The 19,608-nt window shown below is 44.1% G+C and overlaps 1 protein-coding gene across 1 annotated transcript; it reads left to right on the forward strand.

Annotated features, from left to right (window-relative positions):
• Window positions 1-5,274: 5,274 nt before the first annotated feature.
• Window positions 5,275-19,363, forward strand: Cimip7 (ciliary microtubule inner protein 7). Its single transcript, XM_050139356.1, has 4 exons — window positions 5,275-5,301; window positions 7,221-7,334; window positions 18,329-18,385; window positions 18,947-19,363. The coding sequence occupies exons 1-4, from the start codon at window positions 5,275-5,277 to the stop codon at window positions 19,361-19,363; spliced, it is 615 nt and encodes a 204-aa protein (XP_049995313.1).
• The last annotated feature ends 245 nt before the right edge of the window (window positions 19,364-19,608 follow it).

Here is a 19,608-nt window from a genome sequence, read left to right on the forward strand (position 1 = left end):
ACTAGCTCTTGTAGACCAGGCTGACCTCAAACTCATAGAGATCCGCCTGCCTCTGCCTCCCAGTGCTGGGATTAAAGTCCTGCGCCACCACCCAGCTTGTTTTGTTTTGTTTTTTAACCAAGGCAGATGGAAAAGAGGAGAAAGCCAAGGCCTGCCAGATTCACACGTTCAAATGGGCTAGTGGGATACAATAGTAAACTCAGGGGCCAGCAAGATGATTGGGCAGATTAAGACCCTTGCCACTAAGACCAAGTTCTGGGTTCGATCCTCAGAACCCACAAGGAGAGAACTGAGTTTTTTTGTTGTTTTTTTTTTTTTTTTCAAAACACGGTTTCTCTGTGTAGCCCTGGATGTCCTGGAACTAGTTCATGTAGACCAGGTTGGCCTCAAACTCACAGAGGTCTGCCTGCCTCTGCCTCCCAAGTGCTGCAATTAAAGGCATGTGCCACCACTGCCTGGCCAGGCTGTTGTTTTAATAAAGTCTCACAGCCAGGTAGTGGTGGTGCACACCTTTGATCCCAGCACTCAGGAGGCAGAGATCTCTGTGAGTTTGAGGCGAGCCTGGTCTACAGAGTGAGTCCCAGGACTGCCAAAGAAACCTTGCCTTGAAAACAAAAACAAAACAAAGCTTCTCACTATGTCGCCCTGACTGTCCTGGAACTCACTCTGTAGAACAGGAGGGCCTTGAACTCACACAGATCTCCGGCCTCTGCTTTCCAAGTGCCAAGTGCTGGGATCAAAGCTGAAGGACACCCTCAAAAAGGTTATTTTAACCTATGTGTCTGTGTGTTCATGCTCAAGCCACTGCATATGCATAGAGATCTGAGCACAACTTTCAGGAATCTTAGAACTCAGTTCTAAGACGAAGCCAGCCTGGTCTACATAATGAGTTCCAGGACAGCCAGGGCTACACAGAGAAACCTTGTCTCGAAAAACCAAAAGCCTGGTATACAGAGCAAGTTCCAGGAAGGCTCCCAAAGCTACAGAGAAACTCTGTCCTGAATAACAAAACCAAACAAACAAACAAACAAAACAACAAAACAAAAACAAACCCTGTCTCAAAAAAATAAAACAACAAAAGTAAACCCAAGTAACAAAAACGATAAAAGAATGATTGCAACAGTGCCCATAAACCTCAAAATAATTATAAGTAAAAGTCAGACACAAAAGAGCACATATTACATAGTTCTATTTATATAAAATCTTAAAAACGCAGATGTTTCTATGGTGACAAAACGGTGCAGCCAATTGCAGTGTGCACTTTCAATCACAGCACTTGGGGTGGAGGCAAGACATTCAGAAGTTCAAGGTCTTTTTCACTACAAAGCAAGTTTGGGGTCATCCTGGGATACCTGGGACCTTGTCTCAAATGAAGTAAGCAGCAGTAAGTCTGGCATGGATGCACAAGCCTGAAATCCCAGCACTGGAGTAGGTAGGAAGATCAAAGTTCAAAGTTCAAAAGTTCAAAGTTGTGCTGGCCTACACAATGAGTTCCAGATTATCCAGGACCCATAGTAAGATCCCATCTCAAAACACAAGCAAAACCCACAACCTAGTTGGAGCATATGTAACATATGGAAGGCCCTGAGTTCCATCATTTGTACAGGAAAAAGTAACCTGAGTCCTGATATCCTAGAACCTGGAAAGCAAAGGTAGGTGGATCAGGAATTGGAGACCAGCCTGGGTTATGTAGTCAGTTCCTGGAAAATCTGAAACGCAGAATGGAAAAACCCTGTCTCAAAAACAAAACAAAACAAAACAAAAAAGTTAGTTGGACCTAATGTCTTGAAACTACAGGCCCAGGGCTTGGGATGCTGAGGCAGTAATATTTTGCTGTAAGTTCCAAAGAAATTTGAGAACCTAAAAACCAAAAAATGATTAAAAATTTAAGAAAAGATAAAGCTGGTCTGGTTCAGGCATCACAAGTACTTCCACGTGACATAAAGTAAGTTCAAGGCAAGTCTAAGTAACTGTCACAAGTAAAAATAAAATAACAGGGATTGTAGTTTAGTAGAAGAATGCTTTGCTTAACATACAGTGAGACCTGTGTTTGATTCCCACAAATATGATGGTGTTGATAAATTATTGTAACATTACAGATAGAAGCATGGTGGTGCATGTCTAAAATTCCAGCATACAGAGGCAAAGACAGGCAGACTAGGATGTTAAAGCCATCTCTGTTATGAAATATTATTTTAACTAGGCAAAGGTGTGTTACATTTGTTTATGTCTTAAATTAACCCATTTCTATTCATCTGTTTATTAACCAATAAGGTTCCTGCAGGTGTCTTTCTCCTTTGGCAGCTACATGGCGTCTCCTTTACTCCATCTACTCTCTCTATATATCTCTGTTCAGATTTCCCACCTGACTTTATTCTGCTCTGCCATAGGCTGAAGCAGGTTCTTTATTAACCAATGATAATAAAACATATTCATAGCATACAGAAGGGAATCTCACATCATCTTTTGGGTATATCCCCAACAGTCGTATTACTGGGTCTTGAGGTAGATTGTTTAATTTTCTGAGAAATCACCATACTGATTTCCAAAGTAGCTGCACAAGTTTGCTTTCTCACCAGCAATGGAGGAGTGTTCTCCTTACTTCACTTCCTCTCCAGCTCTCCAGCATAAACTGTCATCAATGTTTTTGATCTTGGCCACTCTGATAGGGGAAGTTGGAATCTCAGAGTTGTCTTGATTTGCATTTCTCTGATGACTAAGGATATTGAGCATTTCCTTAAGCATCATTCAACCATTTGAGATTCCTCTATTGAGATTTCTTTGTTTAGATCTGTATCCCAATTTTATTGGATTATTTTCTCTTTTGATATCAAGTTTCTTGATTTTTTTTTTATATATTTTGGAGATCAGTCTCTGTCCGATGTGGGATTGGTAAAATATTTTCCCATTCTGTAGGCTGTTGTTTTGTCTTGTTGACCACGTTCTTTGTTTTACAGAAGCTTCTCAGTTTCAGGAGGTCCCATTTATTAATTGTTGCTCTCAATGTCTGTGCTACTAGGGTTATATTTAGGAAGTGGTCTCTTGTGCCAATGTGTTCAAGTGTACTTCAAGAGTAGCCAGTACCTTAACCACTGAGCCCTTCCAGCCCCAGTTTCTGCTCCTTGACTAGCTGAACAATCAACTACCACAAACCATTGCTGTTGTAACTTCCTAGTTGTGATGAATTATGAGACAAAATAAACCCAATATCCCTTAAGTCAGGGTATTTTATCAAAGCAATAGGAAAGTAACTAAGATGAACCCCAAATTTGAAGGCAATTCTGTAACATTTCATGCTCATGCATTTCTAGTACTGGATAGGAGAGGTGTATCATTACTATGAATCATTTCATATTGATGTGCGAGAAACACTGGGATAGACTTTCTGACAACAACAAAGCCACATTTGTCTTCTGTTGTTGAACTTTGTTTTTCTGTTTGTTTGCTTGTTTGTTTTAATTTGTGTGGAAACCCATAGATTTGACTCCATTCCATCTTGACTTAAGGTTCAAACCTATTCTTGATCCTCAAGGCCAGATAATTGGATGTTTGATCTAAGGCATGGTTATTGGATGTTTTGAGAATTTGGAAGTAATTACACTTGCTTGATCCTTGTGTCATGATATGGAAGGATTTTGCCCTCCCTTTCTCCTTGGGGTATATAAGGGTTATGAGAAATACCTTTGGGCAGATACCGTATTCACTGGAAGCCCTTCTAACACTATCTTCTGTTTCTTGTCTACTTCTTTCCTCAATACTCACTCCCCCTTTGAAGCACATTCGAATAGGTCAGCTTGTTTCTGACAAATTTGAGAGTAGAGAGAGATGGCTCAGCAGTTAAGAGCACTAATTGCTCTTCTAAAGGACCCAGGTTCAGCTCCCAGCACCTACATAAAAGCTCATAACTTCCTGTATGTCCAGATCCAGGGAAATTCAACACTCTCTTCTGGTGTCTATGGGTACTGCATGCATGTGGTGCCCATACACACACATGAAGACAAACACTTATTCACATAAAATAAAATGCAATTGGAGGTTTCACTCTTGCCCTCCAGTTCCTGAATAACCACTCAGAAGCTTAATATTACTTCTAAATGTTTGGCTGATGGCTCAGGCTTATTACTAGCTAGCTCTTACATCTTAAATTAACCCATTTCTATTCATCTATGTGTTGTCACATGCCCATGGTGTTACCTCATTTTCTAAATGTCTCGCCTCCTCAGTGGCTGGACGGTATCTCCCAGACTCTGCCCCTCTTTACCTATCTCTATATTTGGATTTCCCATCTGGTTCTACTCTGCCTTGCCATAGGCCAAAGCAGATTTATTTATCAACTAGTGAGAGTAATACATATTCACAGCATACAGAAAGATATCCCACATCAATAAAATAATCTTTTTTCTTCTCTTTCTGTCCTACCTCACCTAGCTCTTTTTTCCCCTGACCTTGCAGTTGAGCTCCTATTGGAACCTTTCTGGATAGCCAGCTTCTTTTGGTAAAAAGAAAAGGATGAACTGCTCGTTTTCCTGTTTAGATAAAACGGAAAGTATATAATTGGCCCAAATTAACGCCAAATCTCTTCTCCCTCATGTAAGCCCTACGGCATTCACTTGTAAAAAGTGCCATTCCTAGATAATGGTGGTGGCAAATACCTTTAATCCCAGCACTGGGGGTTGGGGTGGGTAGCAGAGGCAGGCAGATCTCTGTGACTTCAAGGCCAACCTGGTCTACAGAGCAAGTTCCAGGACAGCCAGGAATACACACAGAAAAACTCTGTCTTGAAACATAAAACAAGACAAAGAAAAATGGCATTCCTAGTCACATAAAACCTGGCATAAGTAGGCAAAGCTTGATTATGAGGCAGGAATTTTTCCTAAGAGCAATCAACTCTTTGATATTTTTTCTGACCTTATAGAATGCTTTCTAAATTGATGTCCCTAGCAGCATTGTTATGGAGTCTTTAAGTCAGTGTTTGCCTCTAACGTGGTCTTTAATGTTTCACTGGCTGTGAGTTCATAGGATCTACTGTGGAGCTCTGCATGTTTGTATAAAGACTCTCCCAGGACCCCAATGACCAGAGCTGGAGTTCTCTCAGCAGAGCAGTCAGACAGGAGAGCCAGAGGCTGGGTCCCGCCTTGACAGCTGCATTGTGCAGTCACAGCCTCCTTTTGTTACTAAGCAACAAAAAGCTGACCTCTTGAGGTTCTCTCTCCTCAGATGTAGCATCAAAAAGACAAGAGGAAAGTTTCCCTTTTTGGCTGTCTTCGTGGAAGGATGCAAAGTGCTTTAATCGGCTCCTGGGTAAGAGTTAATCCTGGCCCTCCGGCCAGTGTGAAGTCATGAAGACAAAGTGAGGTGCCAACCGCATCAGCATCCTTATCTGGGTGGCAGAGGCCTTGAGCTGCCCTCTCCCCCTCCATATCTCCATACCCCTGAAAGTTGCCTTGCTCCCCGCTCTCTTGCTAGCCAGCCAGCCTCTTAGCTTACGGCATTCAGTTCTTCATTGTCTTTCCAAGATTCATTAAACCTTCAGGACTAATTGTTCTCTAATTGGCAACATCGGGATATCAATATTTTTATTTATTTCCTGGGCCCATCCCCCCTGGAACACAGTGAATGGTGTTGAACTCAAATATTGCTAAACCGAGTAAGGAGTGAGGGGAGCCCACACATAGTGCAGGACCAGGTAGACAGTTAAGGTGCAAATCCTCAGTGAAATGGAAGGAGATCTCAAGGGCCCACTGTTGTGCTGGAGGCCAGCCTCAAGCCAACCCCCTCTGCTTAGGGTTATGATTATGGAGGACTCTGATCTCCAAAAGGACTCAATACAAAAGGCTTGAGTCATAAGAGTCCCCCAAATGATATCAGCACACAACAGTCCTTTCACAGAAATTTACTCTTTAAAAAATGAACTTTTTGTTCTTTTATGTGTATGAATGTTTTCTCTGTATGTATATATGTGTGTCTGGTGCCCAAGGAGGCCAGAAGGTGGCATCAGATTCCCTAGAACTAGGAATATAGATGCTTGGGAGCTACCATGTGGGTGCTGGGGATCAAACTTAGGTTCTCTGGAAGAGCAACCAGTGTTCTTACCTAGTGAACCCTCCAGCACTAAAATAAATGTTTTTATTCTTTGGCCATATAATTCATATACGTAAATGTATTTGATCATTTTTATCTCCCCTCCCCTCTCTCCCCCCACTCTGAGTACAACTGAACCCCTTATATTTCCAACACAGCTCCTTCTACTCTCTTATCCTTTGTTTATTTTTTATTTTATGAGACACAGTCTTCCACTGTAGCTCAGGCTAGCCCCGGAACTTTCTATGTAGCTCAGTATAGCCCTAAATTCACAGTACCCTCCCACCTCAGACGTAGCCACTGCTTAGATTACAGTCATAAGCCACCATGCCTGGCTGATGAGCGCTCATTTCTGGTTTTCACTAGTACCTTCCTGTGGTGTATCTGGAAGGGCCTCTATTGGTTATGTTCTCTGTTGGGAAGGTCTTCCTTGAGTGATCCATGTCCAAAGGTGCTTATTTTTGCCCCAGAATAGCAGAGTATATGGGAAATGAGTGTCCACAGCCTTGTCAGTAGGTTAAAGTAAACATCTATTGGATTCTTGGTTCTCAGGGCCCTTGACCCACTATTAATATTATGGGGGAGAGAAACAAAGGGGACATGCTTTCAGATCTAAGGGAAGCACCACCCCACTCAACAGTAGCTTTATCTACAGAAATATAGTCTGGCACACACCTTTAATCCCAGCACTCGGGAGGCAGAAGCAGCTGAGTCTCTGTGAGTTCAAGGCCAGCCTGGTCTACAGAGTGAGTTCCGGCAGGACAGCCAAGGCTGTTACACAGAGAAACCCTGTCTCAAAAAAAGAAAGAAAGAAAGAAAGAAAGAAAGAAAGAAAGAAAGAAAGAAAGAAAGAAGTGAAGGAAGGAAGGAAGAAAGAAAGAAAGGAAAAGAAGAGTATGCTCTGACTAGACAATGCCCTTTACCTTTCACACACACATAGCCCACATAGATCAGCACGCTGAGACCACTTGTCCCAATGAAGGATGGGGACAGCTCTGTGCTGGCCCCAAAGCAGGAGTATTGCTCCTCTGCAAGTTTTAATGTCAAAAACTGGAGGAGTTTCTGACATTAGATTTCTTGGAAGTCTGGGGTAGGGATTTAAGTGGACTTTACCATCATTCACCTCTAACTTGTTTCAGCACAACAGTGGCTTCTACGGGCACTACCGGGGTCAGGTCAAGAGTGAGAGCGCTGGAGAGTACCGCCTTGCAGCCAAGCCCCCTCCTCCAGCAGTGTTCCTGCAGAGATGTGAGGTACAGGGCATCCCTGAGGGCAGTGGGAAGGAGAGGGCTATTACTGCCTCTTTCTCTCTCTTTTTGTTTTTTTGGGTTTTTGTTTGTTTGTTTTTCGAGACAGGGTTTCTCTGTAGTTTTTATTTTTATTTTTTATTTTTGAGCCTGCCCTGTAACTAGCTCTTGTAGACTAGGCTGGCCTCGAACTCATAGAGATCCACCTGCCTCTGCCTTCTGAGTGTTGGGATTAAAGACGTGCACCACCACCACGCCGGGTCTATCCCTGCCTCTTCTCAAGAGCATCACCTCAGCCCTGACAAGACAGGCAGCTGGGAACAGCCTACCCCTGGGACAGCAGGAGGTCTGGACCCTTGTCCTTGATTGAGGTCAGATCTCTACCAAAAGGGTAGAAAAGAGTAGGTACCAAAGTAGGCAGTTTTGTTTATAGGTCTTTCTGGATGGGAGAAGGTTCTAAGCCAAATTAGGGTGGGTAGCAATGGGGAATAGAACCTTCAAAATCAAGAAAGCAAATCTTGAATTTTGCTGAATTGCCCTTAATTTCAGATTTTTTGGGGCCCCCAAAATCCATGACCAGCCTCCCAGGCCTAGGACTTGGGCATGAGCAGGAAGCCTCCTCTTGGGCAGGTGGTGCCTAATACCAGCCAGCATACCTTGCCGGGGAGGACTGGGAGGACAGGGAGCACAGGTGGCTTAGAAGAACAGAAATGGAATTCAAGAGCCGAGGAGGGGGATGCAGGCCTAGCCCTCCACCATTTTCATGCCTGTAGACAAGGAGAAGCTGAGATGTGTACACCAGTCAGGGTCGCAGCACTGAGAAGCACCCTCAAAATAGGAAAACTCAGGGGTGTTTGCTTACAAAAAACAGCAGGTATGGAGGCCTTAGGAAAAGATGGCCTTACAAGATTTTGTTTTGGAGGGAGGATAAGAATTGAAACAAGGTCTCATTCTGTAGCTCAGGCTGGCCTTAAACACATAATAATCCTCCTGCTCCAATGTCTCAAATCTAGAATTACACCCGTGAGCCAGCACATCCAGCTAGTGTCACTGTATAACAGCCAAGTGTCTGGCTTGGTTGTACATGTCTGTAATCTTAGCTACGTAGCAATACCCTGTCTCAAACACATAGGTTGGAGGTGTAACTCAGTAGCTCAGTAGTCAGGTAGAGTGTCTGTCTAGTGAGCACGAAGCCATGGATTTGATCCAGAGCATTGAATAGACAAGGCACATGCTCATAATCCCAGCACACAGGAGGATCATGTATTCAAAGTGTTCCTCAACTTCATAGTGTGTTTGAGTCCAGACCCTGTCTCAAAACAAAACTGATCAAAGAAACCAAAAGACTGGCAAATGGTCTTTATTGTTATCCCAGAAGGGCCGAAAGAGATCTTTCAAAAGAGGCAACATGAATTCTAGAATCCAGAAGAGAAAGGTGTGCAGGGAGGAGCCCCAAAAGAATCAAGGCTCCTGAGAACAGAAACGTAGTCGGCCAAGGGCAGAAAGGGACAAGAAATATCTCCTATTTTCCTGTCTCCTCCCTGGGTTTCCCAGTGGTCATAGTGATGTACATACTCACTCTGCCTTCTAAACAAGGACGGGGAAGAGGAAAGCCCAGAGAAACACACCCCACCCACTGAAGCTTCTTGTTCCCCAGCTTTTTGCCAGATCCTCTGGGATCTGCCATCTGGGTTCTTCAGGAACTGCTTTCTCAGGCTGACAGCTGGATCTTGGAGGTTGCCATGTTTCTTAGCATTCTTAACATTTCCAGTTGGAAGGACTTATTGTCAATACTTACAAAACTGGGCTCAAATGCAGCTTCTGATTGCCCATCAGCACCCTCCTTCCTTTTGAAACCTGGGTGTGGTGGCATACGCCTGCCATCCCAGCACTTAGAAGGTAAATTCAGGAAGGTCAGGAGTTCAAAGGTAGCCTTGCTACATACTGAGCCCGAGGTCATCTTGTCCTAAGCCAAAGAGAGAGAAAGGAAACGCGTGAGCTGGTAGTACAGAGGCAGAAGCGATGCAGAACCTTGCCGCTGGATTTTAACACTTTCCTTCAGACAGCGCTCATCCCAGAGCGCAAGCATCCTCTTGATTTGTTAAACCCGCCCTTCAGGAACAGACAGGAGACATGTTTTGGCTGATGAGCCAACTGAAGACTTGAGGCATTTTCTAGTATTATCAAATGCCCCAAGCAGCTTGATGTCTATGTATTGGAGCTTGATTGAATAAATGTCAAGTCTCATTGCTCTTTCTCAGTCTAAGCCTATTTTAATTAATAGGGCTGCCCAGGGAATGTGCGCATTTTACTTCCCATTGGCTGAGAGGCGCCAGCTTCAGCAGGCTGATTGCAGCTCGAGCTGTTTGTTTAAAAGCCTTTCTGAGATGCAGCAATGCTTTTCTCTGGGTTAGAGCAGGTGAAAATTTCATCTATGACATTCGGGTATGGGAAAATTTTTTTTCTTCTTTTATTTTCCTTTGAAACCAGATGGATTTTTTCCTAGCCTTTACCTGCGTGGCGCTTGGGAACTGTAATGTCAGTCCCGTTTGTTCCTGAAGTCAGACAAGAAGAGTCACAGACACTCTTGGACGCAGCAGGTCCTTTGGCTGCAGTGCTGTGTCCCTGTCCCACCCCATGCACTGTCTCCTTCCGACACAGAACCCCACTGACTTGACACTGTCCAGTTTCCCCAGGACCCTTGGCTCTCCCAAGTGTAAACACTGCCTCTTCCCAGCGGAACCTATCTTTCTTCCTAAGGCCTCTTAATCAAGACTTATGTCTCTAGTCCCACGTGCTCAGATACCACGGGCCCCTCAAGAGAAGAGAAGCCTAAATGGTTGGGAGACAAAAAATGCAGCTGATGCTTCTTCCGAAGGACAAGAGTACCCAGAGCTGCCTGGGCGGGGAGGAAATGACTCCCTTCTCACCAGGCTCCCACAGTTGTGAGCGAGCAAAACTGGAATCAGTGGGAGTTGAGAGATTATCCTGCCACTGTAGGAATAATGAGCTTCCAGAGCCAGAGTTGTCTCCAACAACAGAGGCATCCGTTCTAGGCTGTGTGTGACTCTGCTGCTAAGAATAGAGATGGGAGGAATCTAGAGGTCAGTTGGAGCTTGTCCTGGGCTTTCAGAATGTCATTTGTGTGTGTGTATTTGTGTGCACATGTGTATATATATATGGATGTCGTCATATCTACCTTGAGACAGGGGTTCCTCTATGACTTGGGATTTGCTAATTCAACTAACCTGGCTGGCTAACAAGTCCCAAGGAATCTTTCTGTCTCTGCTTTCCCAGGCCTGAGGTTACAAGAGTGCACCACCATACCTCACTTCTTTTTTTTTTTTTTTAATTTATTATGTATACAATTTTCTGTCTGTGTGTGTGCCTGAAGGCCAGAAGAGGGCGCCAGACCTCTTTACAGATGGTTGTGAGCCACCATGTGGTTGCTGGGAATCGAACTCAGGACCTTTGGAAGAGCAGGCAATGCTCTTAACCACTGAGCCATCTCTCTAGCCCCCCATACCTTACTTCTTATGTGGGTTCTGGGGATGGAACTTAGATCCTCATGTGCGCAGAGCAAGCAAGAGGACTGACCTAACTTCACAGGATCCACTCCCCCCACACCTATTTATTTATTCTTTAAGGCTGGCCCAGGCTAGCTTTGAATTCCCTATGTAGATGTGGGTGAACTAGAACTTTGTTGCTGTTTGGGAGAGAGGGTCTTTAATCATTTGGAACTAAAAATGGCCTTGAATTTCTGGCCATCTTGCCTCTACCTCCCAAGTGCTGATATCATAGGAATGTGCCATCACTTGCATTGTAACAAGACTTTTTCTGTCCTGCCAGATAACTCCTAAATAATGACATGGAGACTTCTTATTAATTATGAAGCTTGGCCTATAGCTTAGGCTTGTTTCTAACTAGTTCTTATATCTTAAATTAACCCATTTCTATTACTCTACTATGACACGGCATTACCTTTCTTCCTCTCTTACCTCCTGTTTCCTCCTATGTCTTCTGGTGTCTTCTGCATGCCTAGATTCCTACTTTTCTTCCTTTATCTCCTATTTATTGTCATTCAGCTTTTTATTACAACAACCACAGCAATACATCTTCATACAATGTACAAATGTCCCATAACATTTCCCATTTTCTGTCTAAATGAAAAGGAAAGGTTTAACTCTAACATAGCAAAACTATATACAGTAAGAACAGTTATCAGGTATGAATTACATTCACAATGTCCAGTTCATTAGTATTGGAAAATTCAAGGAAAACACTCCATTATCTATCCAGTCTTGACGAGTACAAACTTTTATACTTGATTTACTGTCTATCAAAACTAAGAAAATCTGTAATAAATATCTAATCTTCAACCCCGTCACAGACTCGAGAAGGATATAATATTACCTGATTAAATAGGAAGGTGCAGGGCAAGCAACTTCCAAAACTAAGAAACAACAGAGATAACTGACTGCCTGGACAATCACCAAAGGTTCCTTTGCAATATTAGAGTATACATCTTTTTTTACAGGCCTTGATTATCTGACAGGCTTTTTGGTAAATCAGGAATTTTGAAGGACTGTCCTACCTTGTCTTGGCAAAGTTTGGCAGTTTTGTGTTATGCTTGGCCAATTTGGACACCATACTTTCAGCAGTAGAGGTGAGGGTAGTTTCTTGCCCAGTGGTTAACTTTGCCACAGTAAAAGCAAACTCCATATGGAGGTTCTTTGATACCCATCATCTTTTTTTGAAGTAGATTTGTTGCTGTCAGGAGCAGACACATCTCATTGTCATGAAAAAGCCTTATTTTATTAAAACATATTACATGCCATACTTTATAGCTCTATCTTTGAAGACCATCTATCTAGCTAAAATATAGCTCTATTTGACTGGGAAAACATATGTAACATGACTATAAGTTTAATTGTCATAGATGACATAGATGGCTAACCTGTATTTCTTTATTATCCTAAATTGCTTTCAAAGACTAAAACTTCACATTATTTTTTTCAAATTCTTTTTTAAATAATTTATTTATTTTTATTTTATGTGCATTGGTGTTTTGCCTGTGTGTATGTCTGTGTGATGGTGTATATTGGTGTTGGAGGTCCTTCTGTCTATGTGTTGATTTTATTGGTTAATAAATAAAGAAAACTTTAGCATGGGAGGGGGAAGGCAGAGTCAGAGAGAAGTCATGGATCTATCGCCTAAGATAGACACTGGAAACTTTAGCTGGTAAACCACAGCCACGTGGCTATACACAGAATAATAGAGGCAGGTTAGTTTAGGATATGATTTTAGCCAGAAATATGCTTAAGCTATTGGCCAAACAGTATTGCAAACAATATGGTTTTCTGAGTGGTTATTTCATGGCTGGGCAGCCGGGACGAACAAGCAACCCTTCCCCCAACAGCATATAGGTTGGTTTACTTCAGCAGTTCCTCCCACAATCCAATGTCTTTCAGCAGCTGCTATTTGTTTAACATTCAAAAAACTCAAAGTCAACAAAGCCCCATACAAGATCCAGATGCCTTGTGTATTTCCCATCTTTATGTGGCTTGTTTCCTTTATATTACTTTACTCTCTCTTTAAAGACTTTACTTCATTATTTTTAAACTATTTTTTCCTATGACTATACCCATTTTTTTTATTGTATATGTTTAAAGGTTTTCTTGGTCTGGACCACTTTACAATGTGCCTGCAGCCTTCTCTGATAACATGAGGAAACCTTAAATCTGCTTCTCGGCTCTGCACATGGCACTGGCTGGCTCACGTCTGCAGGCATGGCTGGGAGCCACGTCTCTGTATGTTGTGGCCCACCTGAGAGACTGTGGGACTAGGAAGCTGTGTCTGGTTCCATGTTTGTGCGTTTCAAACTTTTAAAAAAAGCTTTCTCAGTTCCTATGTGGAATACTTGCCCCTATGTTGGATGCCATATTTAATGAGTCTTTTTCTGTTCCACCAACCATCTCTCAATTAATGACACAAAGACTTCTTATTAATTATGAAAGTTGGCCTATAGCTTAGGCTTGTTCTAAACTAGCTCTTATAACTTGAATTAGCCCATTTATATTAATCTACCATCACACAGCATTACCCTTCATGCACCTCCTGTTTTCTCTCTGTGTCTCCTGACATTTCCTGGATGCCTGGATTCCTCCTCCTCTTTCTTTCTTTCTGCTTTCAGAAATTCTACCCGTACTTTCTGCTATTGGCTGTTCAGCTTTTTATGACAGCAAGACATCTTCACAGAGCTTACAAATGTCCTACAGCATTGCACTTTCTGCACTGGTGAGACACCCTCGAGGCTTGTGCATGATGCGCGTACTCTCCTAACTGAATGCACCCAGTTCGACCTTGAACTTATGCTCCAGCTACTTCCTTTGTTTTAGGATTACAGGGGTACACAACAATGCCTGGTGACATTTGCTTATTTACTTACTTCATCTTACAGGCCTTAGATTTTTTTTTTCATTGAAATGATTATACATTAACAAATGCTTAAAAGAAATACTAGAGAACCCATCTGTAATTTGCCCAGTTTTCTCTTAAGAGAAACATTTTACAACGCTATAGCAATTAACATGATTGCAATTCACCAATCTCATTGAAAATGCCACGTTTGTATTTGCATTGGTATACATGTACTTGGATTGATAGGGTGTTACTCAGCGCAGGTTCACATAGCCACCAGCAGAGTTAACTTTCTGACAAGCATCACCAAGAACCACGGTGCTGGCCTTTTACCAGCATACCTGCCTGCCTCCTGTGCCTGTGCTCCTTCCCAGTTCCTACCAACCTGCCTTCACTTCTAAAATTCTGCTGCTTGAAAATGCTTAGATAAGTGTCACGGTTCACACTTAGAATTCTGCTACTAAGAAGGCAGGAAGCCTGTGACTTCCAGGTCAGCCAGGCCTACGCAGGGAGACCTTGTCTTAAAAGAAAAAAAAATTATCCAGGCATTGTGGCCCACCTCTATAATTCCAGCACTTGGGAGGCTGAGGTAGGAGGATGGCTACAAGTTTGAGGCTAGCCTAAGCTACACGGTGAGCCCAGGACAGTCTGAGCTGCAGTGTGAAATCCTGTCTCAACAAATCAGTGACTTAAAGGGGGAAACTGCCATCTAAGTGTAATAATACAGTATGCAACCTCGGAGCTTGGTTTTTCTGGCTCAGTGTAATTTCCTGGAGAGTCATCCAAGGAGTTATGGCTATAAATAGCTCATTTCTTTTCATTACTAAGTAGTGTTCTATGGCTTGTATGGATTGGATTGTTTGAGCATTCGCTTTATTAAAGGGTATCTGAGCTGATTCCAATTTTGGCTCTTATAAATAAAGCTGCTGTTAACATTTGTGCAGATCTTTGGGTGAGCATAAGTTTTCTTTTCTCTGGGATAAATGCCCAGAAGCTCGGTTGCTGGATCATATGGTAGTGGCATCTTTAGTTTTAAAGAAGCTGTCAAGCTGTTTTCCATTGTAACCTTGCCATTTTACATTCCCACCAGCAGGGCATGAATGATCCAATTTCCCTGCTTTTCCCACTAACACTTGGCATTGTCTCTATTTATAGTTTTAGCCATTCTGATACGTGGGTGATGAGGTTTTACTGCAATTTTGATCTGTGCTTCTCCAGTGTTTAATGCTGTTAGGCATCTTTTCGTGTTCTTTGCCATCTGGATATTCTTTTTTTTTTCTTTCTGTGAAATATCTTCATGTAATTTGCCCATTTCTTGTTAGATTTGTTTGTTATTTTACTATTGTAATGATATCGATCTTTATATATTCTAGATTCTAGTCCTTCTTGAGGATGTGGTTTGCAAGTATATTTCCCCCCTGTCTGTAGCTTGCTTTTCATCGTCTTCTTATGGATTTTAATAGGAAAATCCTTTTGGGAGATAGGGTCTCCCTGTGTGGACCAGGCTGGCCTTGAACTGGTGACCGACCTCCCACCTCAGCCTCCTAAATGCTGGACAGCTGTCATGCCTGGCACAATTTTTTAAAATGTTTATTTTTATGGGTGTAGTGTGTGCCTGCATGATTTTCTGTGTACCAAGTGTGTGCAGGAGCTGGAAGAGTCCAAAAGTGTTTACCCCTGCACCTGGAACTACAAGTGGCTGTGAGGCACCTGATAGGAATGTGGTGACTGAACCTGGATCCTCTGCAAAAGCAGCAAGAACACCTAAGCACTGTAAGACCTCTCTGTAGTCCCCAAGAACAGAAATATTTTAAGTCTGATAAGGTCTAGTTTTTAGTTAGTTTGTTTGTTTAGTTGGTTGATTGGTTTTTGTTTTTCTTTTTTTTTTCTTTTTCGAAACAGGGTTTCTCTATGTGACGGCTCTAGCTGTCCTGGAACTAGCTCTTGTAGACTAGGTTGGCCTTGAACTCACAGAGATCTGCCTGCCTCTGCCTCCTGAGTGCTGGGATTAAAGGCTGCACCACCACTGCCTGCTGATCTGTCTGCTCCCACCTCCCACCTCCCACTTGCTGGGTTGACAGCATTGCCTCCCACACCTGCCTTGCCTTTTCTTCTTTGACTTTGATTTCAGTGTCAAGTCTAAGAACCCTTGGCCTGGTCTAGTGTCTGAAGAGTTTCTCCTTTTTTCCTTCTAAAATATCTTGATTTTTGGTTTGCTAATTATTAGTTGATTTTGGGGTTTGCAAGTGTACGTGTGGTGTGTGCTGAAAACCCACTCCCTACCACTGAGTTAAGGCCCCAGTTCCAAGAGTCCTGGGATTTTAGTGCCAATTGTTCATAAGAAATGCTGGCCAGCTTCCTGTCTTCATCGAGTTATGCCGTTTGGAGATTACTTCCAGATATATAGTAGCTGAAGTAGGAAGTGCCTAAAGGTAGACAGTTCTACCACAGGCTTCATTTGACTGAACCACCAATCTTTGGTGAAGCTAGTTCCCCCCCCCCTGTCTCTCTCTCTCTCTGTCTCTCTGTCTCTCTGTCTCTCTGTCTCTCTCTCTCTCTCTCTCTCTCTCTCTCTCTCTCTCTCTCTCTCTCTCTCTCTCTCTGTCTCTCTGTCTCTCTGTCTCTCTCTCTGTCTCTCTCTGTCTCTCTCTCTCTCTCTCTCTCTCTTCTTTTCTCTCTTTTTTCTTCTAGTACTGGGGATAAAAATCCAGAGCCTCAGCCCAGCTGGACTAGCACTCTACCACTGAGATACCCCAAATTCTGCATTTTATCTGAGCTTGTTGCCAGTCCTTGCTGATCCCATCGGTGGAGATCGCACCAGGTCAGGACTAAGGAAGGAATCTTTGGTGTGTTTAGAGAGACTAGTATGGCGGAAGTACAGTCAGAGAGAAGGACCTTTGTCTTCCTGCTCTCATGACCACTATTATGATTTTGGTTGTTACAAACATGAAAAGCTTTTTGCAGATTTTTGGCGAACAAGATGTGGCCTGGTTTCTGTACACGGGAAGTTCTGGCTAGTGAGAAGACGATAGACTGGAAGTGGGGATCTTAAAAGCACAGGCATAGGTGCAAAGCTCTTGTGATAGTTCAGGCAAGAGGTGATGATGGTGGTTTTGACCAGGACAAGCCAAGTGCAGCCTTCCAGCACCTGGGAAGGACCTTCAGGTTCAACCTGGGCTGTATAGTGAATTCCAATTCTGCTTGGGCTGTGTAGCAAGACTTTTCACAACAAATAGGAGACTCAGCAGCTAAGAGCACTGGTTGCTCTTCCAGAGGTCCTGAGTTCAATTCCCAGCAGCCACATGGTGGCTCACAACATCTATAATAGGATCTGACACCCTCTTCTAATGTGCAGGTGTACATGCAGAGCGCTCATACATACATAAATAAATACATAATTTAAAGAATTCAAGCAAGTGGCGGTGGCACACACCTTTGGAGGCAGAGGCAGGAGGATTGTTGGACTCTAGTGTCCAAACACCGAGAAGGAGTAGCCCCCAGAGACCACACACCACAGCCGATGCAAAAGCATGAGGATTTTATTAATTCTGTCATGACAGGGTCCCCCAGCATTCGGGAAGCCAAGGGACCTCGAATAGCTGGTACAGTCTATTTTTAAAGGGGCCACAGAAGCAAGGGATTTATTCTTTGACTATTCTGATTGGCTTATTCGAAAGGGCTATTACCAATAATTGACTGGAGAGCTGTTGCCAGATCAGATGAGGTAAGAGGTTATTTTGACCCCATTTCCCAGGGGACCGAACCAAAGCATACGTATATGGGTAATTGTTCACGAACTGAGTACGTGCGAGTGTAGCTGTTAGGTCCTTGGTTCCCAGGGGAGGAAGGGAAGCACTATGGCACAGAAGCTGAGAGGATTCAGAATTGTCAAAAATGGCTTCAGGGTTGTCTTAAAGTCTTACAGGATCTCTGTGAATTCAAGGCCAGCCTGATCTATAGAGTGAGTTCCAGGACAGTCAAGCCTACACAGAAACACTGTCTTTAAAAAAAATAATAATAAAATAAAACAACAAACAAACAAAAATGGAGAGAAGACTCAAGTATTTGGATCTCGCTGTCAGGTGCCATGGCCTGAACTCTAGGGAAAATGAGTTCGGAGGTGATCCATCAGTGATGTGTTTCGAGATGCTCTGCCATGCCTTGTCACGACGATATGGAGTTGGCAGCTGATTACTGAGCCTGGATCCAGCAGATGCCCTCAAATAGAGACAGACATAGTCATTTCCAGATGTCATTGAGGGCACAGAGCTTGGCTGTGCTGTCAGGGAGTGTGGGTGGAGGAGGAAGACTGAGCCTAATCCTCAGGAACTTAGACTGAAAGCTGTCCACCAATGACAGGGTGTCCTGGCAGACATCCACTGGTCCCAGAGCTTCTATTTAGGGCACTCTCAGGACAAGAGAGACGGGGTGGGGTGAGGTATTGCTTTCGTTCCTCTTTACCCTTTCAGGGTGTTGGCACTTTAGCAGTTTAGAAGTAGCCTCCCCCCCTCCGAAGGAGGCATCTGCAGGAGCAGGTAAGCATGCCCCTCCCCTTACCTTCCTTCTCATCTTCTTTCAAGGAGCCAGCAAGGCAACACTTCTTCTCCAAGCACGACAACCGCACTTCCTTCGACAAAGTGAGTGCTGGAAAGAGGAAGGGGGAGCCGGGCGGTGGTGGTAACCCTTTAATCCCAGCACTGGGAGGCAAAGGCAGGCGGATCTCTGTGAGTTTGAGGCCATCCTGGTCTACAAGAGCTAGTGCCAGGACAGGCTCCAAAGCTACAGAGAAACCCTGTCTCGAAAAACTAAAAAAAAAAAAAAAGAGGAACGGGGAGGAGTCCCTGACTGACAGAGGATGGAGCCGGTAGGGCAGAGACACAACCTTTAGGAGAGCAAAGGTTTCTTCAATAAGCAGTTTATCTATTTTCCCTAACCTTTCCCACGGCTAAATAGCCCATTCCCCAGACAGAGGCAACTCTGCCTTGGTTTTCTTGGCTAGTTTCCCCAACAGTGTACAAATATCCCAGGGCGCCACTCAGGGGCTTCACGCTAAGGTGGATGGCGTTACTGAGGATGCAGGGTACAGGTTAGGAGGCCTGGGACAATGCCAGCATCACCGAATTGTCATGGGATTAGATGGGGCCCAAGCAAATCCTGGATGCCAAGACTGTGGGCCAAGGGCCCGTACCGTTGAGAAGGGCCCCTACTGCCTGCTGCAGGGAATTGGAAGACGGAAAGACCTGGAACGCCTGTGGAAAAGACACACCTTCCTGCGCTGGGCACCCTGCGAGCTGGAACTGAGCCAGCAGCCGCCTCTGGAATCTTCCTACCAGATTGATTTCCCGTCAGGCACAGGACTGGCTAGGCTCCCCCAGCGCCTCGTCCACTTTGTGCAGGTCCAGCCTCCCTATGCCAATACCACCTACCAGCACAACTTTTGCCAGTCGTCCCGGGGTGGCCCTTGTGGTAGTGCCAAGGTAAGGCCCCAAGAGCCAGTCACTGAAACGCTGCCTAACCTCCCAGGAATCCCGAGGCCCAAGCTGCTGCAGCACTACCTTCATGCTGGAGTTTCTGAGTGTTTAAATTGGTCCCAAGCATTAAACAGGGTCAGCTGACATAGCGGCCTGTTTGTACTGACAGCCCAAGGTGTCTCAGGGGCCTGTGATCAGCTTGCTACCAGGTCCTGTGTCTGGCTCCCATGGCATGTGTGCCAATGTTTGTGTGCTGGGCTGGGGAGAAGCTGTCCAGGGAGCCCTGCCACTAAGTGAGAAAGGCTAGGGCCTGCGGCAGACTCAGAGTCCAAGAAGGTCGCCTTGACCATGGGTGGATTCTAGGGACCAATAACTTCTCAGTAGCTGTA

The sequence above is a fragment of the Alexandromys fortis genome, unplaced genomic scaffold (genome assembly GCF_014885135.2).
Source record: "Alexandromys fortis isolate MF-2015 unplaced genomic scaffold, M_Fortis_MF-2015_v1.1 scaffold_36, whole genome shotgun sequence".
NCBI lineage: Eukaryota > Metazoa > Chordata > Mammalia > Rodentia > Cricetidae > Alexandromys > Alexandromys fortis.

What these genes read in the sequence shown, in the direction of transcription:
- Cimip7 (XM_050139356.1), top strand. Translation starts at nt 5,275, where the DNA reads ATGCAAAGTGCTTTAATCGGCTCCTGG. An exon ending in GTGCTTTAATCGGCTCCTGG is followed by an intron (nt 5,302 to 7,220) that starts GTAAGAGTTAAT and finishes AACTTGTTTCAG; the next exon opens with CACAACAGTGGCTTCTACGG. An exon ending in TGTTCCTGCAGAGATGTGAG is followed by an intron (nt 7,335 to 18,328) that starts GTACAGGGCATC and finishes TCTTCTTTCAAG; the next exon opens with GAGCCAGCAAGGCAACACTT.